This window comes from Podarcis bocagei (genome assembly GCF_964188305.1).
Source record: "Podarcis bocagei genome assembly, chromosome: 1".
Classification (NCBI taxonomy): domain Eukaryota; kingdom Metazoa; phylum Chordata; class Lepidosauria; order Squamata; family Lacertidae; genus Podarcis; species Podarcis bocagei.
In genome coordinates this window covers 136,830,831-136,841,345 of record NC_138125.1, presented here as the reverse complement: position 1 = coordinate 136,841,345, position 10,515 = coordinate 136,830,831, and the positions used below count along the sequence as shown (strand labels likewise).

The 10,515-nt window shown below is 45.1% G+C and overlaps 1 protein-coding gene across 1 annotated transcript; it reads left to right on the top strand.

Moving 5' to 3' along the window:
- The first annotated feature begins 2,822 nt into the window (after positions 1-2,822).
- On the top strand, positions 2,823-10,106 carry SPATC1L (spermatogenesis and centriole associated 1 like). Its single transcript, XM_081206354.1, has 5 exons — positions 2,823-3,134; positions 4,983-5,282; positions 5,923-6,249; positions 7,448-7,599; positions 9,683-10,106. Exons 1-5 carry the CDS (start codon positions 2,939-2,941, stop codon positions 10,007-10,009), a joined length of 1,302 nt encoding a protein of 433 aa, XP_081062480.1. The 5' UTR covers positions 2,823-2,938; the 3' UTR covers positions 10,010-10,106.
- The last annotated feature ends 409 nt before the right edge of the window (positions 10,107-10,515 follow it).

Here is a 10,515-nt window from a genome sequence, read left to right as displayed (position 1 = left end):
TCTCCAAGGACCTCAAAGCCCAGGGAGCCAAGCAACCATCTCCTAGATCTACCTCCTGCTGATGACCCTGTAGGTAGGAAGAGAATGGCAATGCTGCCTCCAACTCCTCTTCCAGAAGTTCCCAGAGCTGCTGAGAAATCAAGAAGATGCCACAGGGTTACAGTCCCCCACTTCCTCTTCCATCCCAATAAAGGGCATCCGTCAGGGCAACACAGGTGCTAAAACGGGGCCTGGAGCCAGATTGAAATGGCTCCAGATAATCTGCTTCCTCCAAGAACACTCTGCAGCTGCTGCCCTCCATCACCTTGCCCAAGAAGTAAAGGATAAGAGGCGGGACTAAACTTCTGGATCCAGGGACAGTCTCTTCAAGAGAGGTTTATCGCCACCCCTTTGAAGGCAGAGAACATAACTCACTCTCACAACAAGGCACCAGCTGTTCCTAGACCCATCCAGTCAGTCTTGCTAGTGTTTCTCAGCCATAATAATAATAATAATAATAATAATAATAATAATATCTTTATTGTCACTGCCCCCTTCGGGGACAACGAAATTACTTGACTGCTCCATAAAAACACTAATTAAACAATACAGTATAATACAGCAAAGGAGATTAGATGACTTTCAAAGTCCGGGCTTCCCATTCAGGGCCGAGATCGCTCTGGAGAAGAAGCTGTTCTTAAGACGGCTCGTTCTTGTCTTCATCGTCCTGTATCTCCGTCCCGACGGCAAGAGCTCGAAGAGACAGTGACCAGGATGCAATGGGTCTTTTACTATGTCCAGTGCCTTCCTATGGCACCTTGTGGCATAAATCTGCTCTAAGGTGGAGAGTGGGCAGCCAACAATGCTCTCTGCTGCCTTAACAACCCTGCACAACCCCATCCTGTCCCAGGTAGTACAGCTTCCGTACCACACACATGAGCCATAAGTGAGCACGCTCTCAATGGCACAGTGATAGAAGGCAAGCAGCAGTTTCTGCGGAAGATGGTTTTTCCTTAGTATTCTCAAAAAGTACAGTCTCTGCTGCGCCTTCTTCACAAGCCCCCTTGTGTTGACACTCCAGGACAGATCCTCTTGTAAGGGGATGGGCAGGGAGAAAGGTATGTAGTTGGCCTCAGCACCACAAGGGTGCTGTCTGTCACCAGGCTGCAACAATGGAAACTGACCCCACAGGTTGGAATCTTAACAGTTCTCCCAGGACTCCTAATGAGCCTGGACTGTGATGTTGGGTTTGGCGTGGATCCAGTGAATTTTCCCCTCAAAGTGCTTTTGCAGCAGGCTAAGAATGGAGAGGCACTGGTCAGCACCAGCCCATTTGCCAGCTCGGCTGCTGGAGACGGTCAGAAATTATTTAGAGGATGGGTCTGCCTTCTGAATGTGCTTAAACTTCCATTGAAAAAGAGCTAGCATGTTCAGAACAATTGGGCTTACTGGGGAAATGGGGAGGCTAAACTTGGAGTGAATTGTGCATTAGACCCGTGGCATCTTTCTGCTCAGGAATTTCCAGAGACTAGATTCCAATAGAGGGGTTTGTGACATTGGAGGCTCCCCATGATTGAAACGTGGCCTTCTCCATGTCCCAGAAGTTATTGCAGTGGGGCTGCTGCATGTAGGAACCAGACCCATGTGCTGAATAGATGCACAAGAAGTTTGTCATCTGGCAGAGGGTTCATGGGAAAACCATTTCCTACCCGGGCAGCTTGTATCTGTAACTACATTTACCATTAACCGCCACCTCCCCCCCGCCAAGCTACTGAAAAACTGGCTGGAGCATTCAGAGGCACGATGGCAAGTAGAAACTGGGTTGTGAGATGGGTGCATGACACAGCAATGATGTGCCTGCATGTGCCTTGCCTTTTGTGACCAGCAGTGAGCCATGCAGCCGTCAGGGCTGGGAGCAGCTGCTGCTTCAACCCCTCTGACCAGCAGACCTTGCGCAGCTCTTGGCTCCTCCTGAGACACAGGACTGGCGATGGAAGCAGCGGGGAGGCGGAAAGCACCTTAAGATGCAACCGGGAGAGAGAAAAGCAAAGCATTCAAAAGGCGGCCTCAAATTAGTGCTGGAATTTAATAAAGTTGTAGAACACCCAACACATATATAAGTGAAAATCTTCAGAGGTTTCCCAGTACCATTTTACTGATAAGTTTACTTTAAAAAATAATAATACTGCTTAACAAAAACAACAAAATACAACAAAAACAACTTAATAAAAACCATTAAGTGGCTTACATAAAAACAACAATTCACCAACAGCATCCAATAGCATTTGAAAAAACAAAACTACACAAATAAAAATTAGGAGCCAGAATCCAGGAAAAATTGGGTAAGCCTGCATATTTTGAGGAAACGTTTAAAGGTAATTGGCACCTCCACATCACAAATTACCTGAGGGAGGTCACTCCAGGGGGTAGCCTGCTGTCCCTGAAGAGGCCCCCTTATGTGCTGTTGCCAAGGGACAATGGCGTGTTCTCAGTAAACCCATCTTCTGACCTGGTGGTCATAAGCAGGTGGAGGTGGATGCTTAGGATGGCTGTTCCATCCAGTAGGTAAGCCGTGCCATTTTGGTCACATCTATCCTATACATTTGAAGCACATGGCTTCCCCCAAAGAATCCTGGGAACTGTAGTTTTTAAGGATGCTGGGAGCTGTTAGCTCCGTGCAGGGCAAACTACAGTTCCCAGGATTCTTTGTGAGAAGCCATGTGCTTCAAATGTGGCATGGCTGTGATCTAATTCGGCTGCCCACAGGCCTAGCCAAAATAAATGATTTCAGTGGAGCAACAGGGCGTACTGTTAAGAGGTGGCGACATCATAATGCCGTAGAAACATTCTAAACCTGTTGAGCTTCCTGTGAGCCTTTCAAAGCACTGGGACAAGTGACCTGTCCAGCCAAGGCTGTTCCTTTCCAATTAATCCTTCCTCACCAAGGAGGAAGAAGAGGATGACCGAGGAGAGAGAGTGGATGAAAAGGATTCAAGACGAAAATGTGCACCTGAAAAATCAGATTCGGCTGCTCAGGGAAAACTATGAACTCCGTGCTATGTTGGGTCAACAGTGTGACAACAGCAACCAAGTCCAGTTCTTAACGTATCCAATTTCTCCTGCGTATACTGATGCTGGTTTATTGGTAAAAGGAGGTAAGGAGCAAGATCTACAAATTTACTTACCAGACATTTTAGAAATAAACAAGTGATAAGCATATTCCTGCCTATGTGTGCGTTTGAATTTATATGTGCAGCTCAGCCAGACATGGCCTAGTCTGCCCATCTGCGTAAAATGCTCATTAGAGGAAGAGGCATTTGTAATAGAAACCTGCCTTGGCCGCTGGACGACCCCGTGATCCCAAGGAGAGATGACTCTCCTCAGCACCTTCAAGTTTCAGCTTTTGAGCAGAACTGGATGAAACTACGTAGGCTTAGCAAGCACATTAATTTCATTTGTATGAAATTTCATTTCATTTTACTTTTAATTTGTATACCGCCTTTCTGTGTTACTATACACAAGCTGAAGAAACAACAAAATAGACAGCAAAGAGCATATACACAATAGCAATCTGATCCAATACAAAAAGTCATAATAAAAACATAAGTTTAAAATAAACAATTTATATCAAATAAAGCAATATTAAATAATCTATTAGAAATAAAGCTTATACATTCACCAGCGCCATTCGTAGCTTTAGTTACAAAGGCAAAAGTAGACAGGTCTCTGTCTTGGGGAGATGACAATGTCCTTTCCTGAAATCATGAAAGTGGAGCAAATTCCAGGCCTGCAACAGTTCCTGACCAGATGATGGCCACTGTCATCTGGTTTAGGTACTTGAATATTCAATCACACCTCTACCTGTGTTTAAGGTAGCTAACAGCAAAGAGTTTTGCACAAAAAATGCAATGATAACAATAAAACTAGGTAATAATTTTTTGGAAAATTAAAAGTTTCCAGGTTTGTGTCTTAACATGCTATTACGCAGTATAAAATTGGGTTTTGTTTTTTAAAAACGAGCTGGAGGCTGATGTGGCTGAAATTTGAGATCTATCTGAGGAAGGACTTAAACACGTGTAGTTGGAGTGGGGGAAGAGTGGACTGGTTGCAAGTCAGAGGAATCGACACTTACCCTGAAGGAACTGGGGCAGGACAGGATGTTATGTCTCCTACGCCTCTGTGGTCTCCCCCCCCACCTGTCCAGGCATTCATCATTCTCCCCTGCTGCTGCTGCTATAGCAAAAAAGGTGCAACTTACTTGTTGCAAAAAAGGGTGCAACTTAGTTCAAGAGATGGGGAAGAAAGATGGCCCCAGAAAAGAGAATCAGTGCTGAGAATTGCTTCTGCTGAGTCAGTACTATTTAAAGGTAAGGGTAGGTATGGTGTCTGTGTGTATTTGCGGGGGTAGCGAGAGGAGGGTCCAAGACATTTTGCTGCATGTGGCGCTGTAGCAACCCCCCCCTCTACAGCCACCCCCTCCTCACCACCAAGGTGCGTCACAGCCAAGGTTGGTCAAGTTGTTTTGATGCCTGAAGCAGAAAAATGCCTCAATTGCCTCTTCTGGGGAAGTAAAAATCCAGCAATAATAAAGGCTGCTTTAATGAAATTCTCTCCCTCCCCCCGCAGATAAGATCCTCCTTGGTGCAGAGGAGCCAATCTATCTCCCTGTCTTTACAATAAGCCTGCATATTGGGCTGTTGCCATATATTTGGCGGCAATTGTGATTTTCCTCTTCCATATTCTCTCAAGAGGAGTGGTTTGCCTGTTCTATAAAATAACATATCATCCTCAGACACATAGGACAAATATTTGGGTACCTTCCAAGCTGCATTTTTAAATTGCATAGCCTGTCTCTTTAAGGGTGTACGGCACCTCTGGAACTTTAATCTCAAGTTAATTTTCTTCTCTGGAACAGAGACTCTGACACAGATGTCAGTCAACTACAAATACACAAACTGCATTCCTTGTTGTAGTTAACAAAACTGTATGTGTTGTTGTTGTAGCTCAGTATCTCGGAAGAGAAGATTTTGGTTACTGCTCACACATCATCTCCAAGGAGCCCACTGTCCTGCCCAACCCCAGTGCCCAGTCTCCGCTGAAGCAGCTCCAAAATGAGCCTCCCCCTTTTCAGCCTAGAAGTGGAGAAAAGAAACCCGGACATTTGTCAAGCATGTCGTGCTCCACCATTGGAGGGAAACAGCTGGAGGAACCCACAGAACTGATGGGACTCAAGAAAGCGTGGCTGATGGACGGCCCTTTCCCTGGCGGCGATAAGGCTCAGACACCCCTAGCACTAAGCATGGGTAAGAAATGGTCACTAGATATCCACTCTGGGGAGGGGAAGAGGGTGTGGCAGTTTATTTTATGGATAATTTAAACAGGTTCCAATTTCAACCCATCAGATCAGACATAGCATTGGTTAGTAGCAGCTATTGCATGTGATAAAGTCCTATCTCTGGGCCTATTTAAATGATAGCCAGCTTCACGTGAGATGCTTTCCTCCCTGCTGCCACCAGACACTGGTGTTAGCCCTGTGCCTCCCTGCATGTGACTTGTAGGTCATGTCACTGGTTTGCTAGCTGCAGAAGTGGACATTTCTGAATGTCACAGCTATTGGCATGGTTTGTAGTGGTGTACAAAACTACATAAATTGTGTTGCCTTCCTGGTTAGGCTGTTAACAGAAATCCATTGGCAGTTGGTCTGAAGAAGAAGGGAGGGGAAGGGGCACATGACGCAGCTCATAGTGCTGTCAGTCGGGAAGGCAAGGGAGACGCAGCAGGAGGGAAGCCACATTGTACTGGGGTTGGAAGGGGCCACCAAAGTGTGTAGTATCCAGACCTATTGGTCAGGGAAGAGCATGGGAGACACTCATGCATCAGCATTTTGTCTTGATGTTTCTTTGAATTTGGAATAAACCTTTTGCTAAATGTGCTTTGTTGTAGCTCACTACAAGGCTGCAAGACTACTCGGTTCAAAAGACACGGCGAGTCATTCACCATCATGGACAGAAGAATTAGCTTCCTCCAACCCTACACGCTTGGCGAGCAAGGAGGAAGCTCAGACCACATTTTCAGATGACCTCAAAATACGCAAAGGAAGTTCTTCCTTGGGGATTTCTGAAAGGCAGTCCTATCACCTTTTGGGCAGTGCCCAGGACCCAAGCGCAGGCAAAGCACAGCTTGAAGAGATGCCCAGGAAGAAGAGAGTCTGGTTTTCGGATGCACCAGACACAGACAAGTTAAGGAAGTCCCATACGTTCTACTTGAATGGTAATACTGAGACATGGCATGGGGCTAGTGTAAAAGACTGGTGTACCCCTAGTGTACCCCTTTCCCCTTTCCCCTTCCTACTTCAGATGTCTTCTAAAAATCTGGTAGTTGTTTTTTTCCTTTGACATCTGGTGGCAGGGTGTTCCACAGGGCAGGTGCCACTACTGAGAAGGCCCTCTGCCTGGTTCCCTGTAATTTCGCTTCTCATAGTGAGGGAACTGCCAGAAGGCCCTTGGCACTGGGCCTCAGAGTCCGGGCTGAATGATGGGGGTGGAGATGCTCCTTCAGATATACTGGGCTGAGGCTGTTTAGGGCTTTAAAGGTCAACACCAACATTTGAATTGTGCTCGGAAACGTACTGGGAGCCAGTGTAGGTCTTTCAAGACCGGTGTTATGTAGTCTTGGTGGCCGCCCCCAGTCACCAGTCTGGCTGCTGCATTCTGGATTAGTTGTAGTTTCCGGGTCACCTTCAAAGGTAGCCCCACGTAGAGCGCATTGCAGTAATCCAAGCTGGAGATAACCAGAGCATGTACCACTCTGGCGAGACAGTCCGCGGGCAGGTAGGGTCTCAGCCTGCGTACCAGATGGAGCTGGTAAACAGCTGCCCTGGACACAGAATTGACCTGCGCCTCCATGGACAGCTTTGAGTCCAAAATGACTGCCAGGCTGCACACCTGGTCCTTCAGGGGCACAGTTACCCCATTCAGGACCAGGGAGTCCTCCACACCTGCACGCCTCCTGTCCCCCCAAATCAGTACTTCTGTCTTGTCAGGATTCAATGTCAATCTGTTAGCCGCCATCCATCCTCCAACCACCTTTGTTCTGATTCAGCAGCAAACAGCGGGGTTTCCCCAGGGAAAGTGGCAGGTCCAAAAACAAAACAAAACAAAACAAAACAAAACAAAACAAAACAAAACAAAACAAAACAAAACAAAACAAAACAAAACACCCTGCTCAGACCTTAACGTGGAAAGCATGGACACTTTTCAAGAAAGCCTGGTGCAAAAGGAAGTCTGAATGAGCCCTCAGATAACAAGTTCACCAACAGAATATAGATGGATGAAAGTGTGATTGGCATCTCAACTACCAAGGAGATATATACATTTCAGACAAGCCTGTTTTTAATATAAGCTCTGGCCTCTTATAGCAAAGGCCCAGTATATCTACGAAGTAGCCTCTTTCTTTCACTTCCTTGTAGATATAGAGATTACTCAGAACAGCAAGAGGAATGGGCGCATCGTGGGAGAGATTGCCTTCCAGTTAGACAGGCGCATTCTTGCGCATGTGTTTCCTGGCATCACAAGGCTCTATGGGTTCACAGTGTCCAATATTCCTGAGAAAATCAAACAGGTGAGACCCAGCACTTTGAGGTAAATTTGTCTTTTTGTCAAAACATTAGTCACTTAGGTCTCAGAGATTTAGTGCAAAGCCTGCTTGGCCATAAAACAACTTCCTAAAGACGTCTATCTATTGGTATCACTCATTATCACTCCATACCCAGTTGTTAACAACACCATAGTATCACATCCTGTTGAAGAAGCAACCATACCCTGTATTACCAGAGTACCTTAGTAGTTTCAGTTAACTCTAATGCAGCTGAAAATGACAGAGCAGATTTGTTCATAGGTCTGGAAAAGATTTACATTTCTGCTAAATTCAGCTAAGTTCCTCCTTTGTTTCTACTAAGTGCAGTTAAGAGCCATATTTAAATTGTTTTAACTGGAATGCATACGAGAATGAGAGGGGAATTATTGGTCCATAAGGTGCCTCCAAATTTATTAATATCTCTAGATATCCCACCATCCTTATGGGCAGGCCTGGCCCAAAACATTTTGGCACCTGAGGCAAACCACAAAATGGTGTCCCAAAGTGAAGATCTGCCTTGTTAGGAACAAGGTGGGCAGGAGACCACCAGCCCCCTATTAGCCAAGAGGCAACTGTAGAGGCACTGGCAAGAGGCTGCCCAGGCAATGGCCTCCAAGGAATGTGCCACAACGTTTGCTTGTCTACACTTCCACTTGTCCTGCTGCTTTCCCCAAGGAAAACCTGCTCTTTACCACTGACCAAACGTCAGTTGGGTTTTCTGTATGTACATTGATGCTTGCAAAGAGCTGGTTTTCCTGGGGAAAGTGGAGGGGCAAACAGAAAGGGTGGACGAGCCTTTTGTAACGGAGGCATTGCTCTGACACGGTGATGGGGGGATTCCAGATGGGGGCTTAATCCTGCAGATGGGCCATAGAATTTATTTTGAACCTTATCAGATTTTTTTCCTGGGAACAGCAAATCCTAATGGGGGGGGGGGGAATACAGGCGAGTATTTTGACGTCAATGGCATGTGAATCCTGCAAAAAAACTTGCTTGCACTGAAGCAACCATTCCATAATAAAAACCAGTCTGGAAGCAGCCATAATATCAGTAAACCCTTCCTTGTTTAGTTTTTGCATAGCGAAATTCTGCCCAGCAATTATCACTTCATTATATTGTTTATCTTTGATTTGCTCTCTTGTCTCCTAAAAGCCAGCAGTAATTAAGTCCATGTTGCCCTGCATATCTCTGTATCTTTTTAAAAAGCTATTTCAAGAGTCTCAGAGGGAATTCTGGCCGGTTCCACTTAACCATAAATATAATACTGCAATCATTCATAGGCAACTAATATTCCCACAGTGACTTCTTACTTACTTGGTGTGTTTATCTTGTTTTTGCAGCAGTTATTGCTTGGGGTGTGTCTGCTATGGTTGCTAGAAGTCATCAGATTTCAGTAGAATTATTGCTCCTAACTCAAACTGCGATGCATTATCTGAAATTTGGATAGCACAACATTGTCTGAGGTGTAAACAACCCCAGTGCAATATTTTAAATAAATTGTTTTTCTTTGAGCTGCTGCTTTGGTGGACACTTTCAGTTTAAATTTCCTCAGCTAATTTACTATTCCCAGAAAATTTTTGAATATCTTGTGTGGATTGGGGTATCATTCAATGGGCAGAGCTCACGTCTTGTCAGATTCTGGAGACAATTTCTCACTGAGAGAACTCTTTCCCAAAATACACACTTACTGTTAATATGTCCACAAATCCATGCCCACTTTGGTCTTCTTTGGTGGGACCCAAGATAATGATATAATCCATTAATGTGTTTGTACTGGTAAAATGTTTGTGTATCATGGCCACAATCCGAAATCAAATTAAGCACTCGTAGGCTTCTTGATTTTAGCAACTGAACTTTCGAAGCACAGACCTTTTCGCTTCCTGTTTTGTTAATAAATTCCATTTCTGCATCCATTACTTTACTCTTTCCCCTCTTTTTTCTCCTCTGCTCCTATTGATTCTAAATTAACATTAGGATCTTTAGCCCTTCCATAAAGTGCTAGCGATAGCTTTTTAAAATGTATATATGTATGTGTATATGTGTGTGTATATCTAATGAAAATACCTAGGTCTCCATGAAATCCCTAGATGGCTCTGTGGACGAGAAGAAGTACCGAGCCATGACCCAGCGCTACCTGGACCTGACTGCTCGCCTGGAGAAGATGGGCTACCACGTGGACGTCCACCCGGTGTTCAGTGAATTCCTCATCAACACGTACGGCATCCTGAAGCAAAGGCCAGACCTCAGTTCCAACCCCTTGCACAACAGCCCCGCGGACCTCAGGAAGATGGTGATTGACATTGTCCCATCCAAGTTCCTTGGAGATACCTTGCTGCTCTTGAACTGTTTGTGTGAACTTTCTAAAGAAGACAACAAGGCCCTGTTTGCCTGGTAGTAGTGCACCTGCTGCAGCTCTTGCCCTCAGATCTCTACGGAAAGAACACACAAACAAACATAGCATATATGTAATAAAAGGATATCTGCTGAAAGTGGGCATGGAGTCGTGTGGATGCTTTTTGTATCAGGCTCCTGCTGACTTGAGTTGCTCCTTATGGAAGGGTTAGTTCATTTGCTTTCGGTTAACTGTTACTCTCTTGTTTTTTTATCGACTTTGTACTTTATATCTGACTTGTTCATAGCTGCTATGAGAGCCACATTTGGGCTAGATGGCGCATAATAAAGTTTAGTAAAAATAAACTATATAAGAAAATAAATGTAGTTGTTAGCACTCAGTTCACAAATGCCAAATTGAAGTGCTGCACTGTTTGTTACATAAGGAAAGACATGCCTGCCAGCTCTATTTTTTCCTCACATTCTGCTTGAGATGCAGCCCTTGTGACAGCCTGAATGAGCTTCTGAAAGGCTCATTCTCTGTAGCTCATACTCTAGGATTTTGCTTCT

Bases quoted from the DNA above. Each gene is read 5' to 3' on its own strand.
- SPATC1L (XM_081206354.1), top strand. From the start codon at position 2,939: ATGACCGAGGAGAGAGAGTGGATGAAAAGGATTCAAGACGAAAATGTG. The intron at 3,135-4,982 runs GTAAGGAGCAAG...TTGTTGTTGTAG, and splicing joins TGGTTTATTGGTAAAAGGAG to CTCAGTATCTCGGAAGAGAA. The intron at 5,283-5,922 runs GTAAGAAATGGT...GCTTTGTTGTAG, and splicing joins ACCCCTAGCACTAAGCATGG to CTCACTACAAGGCTGCAAGA.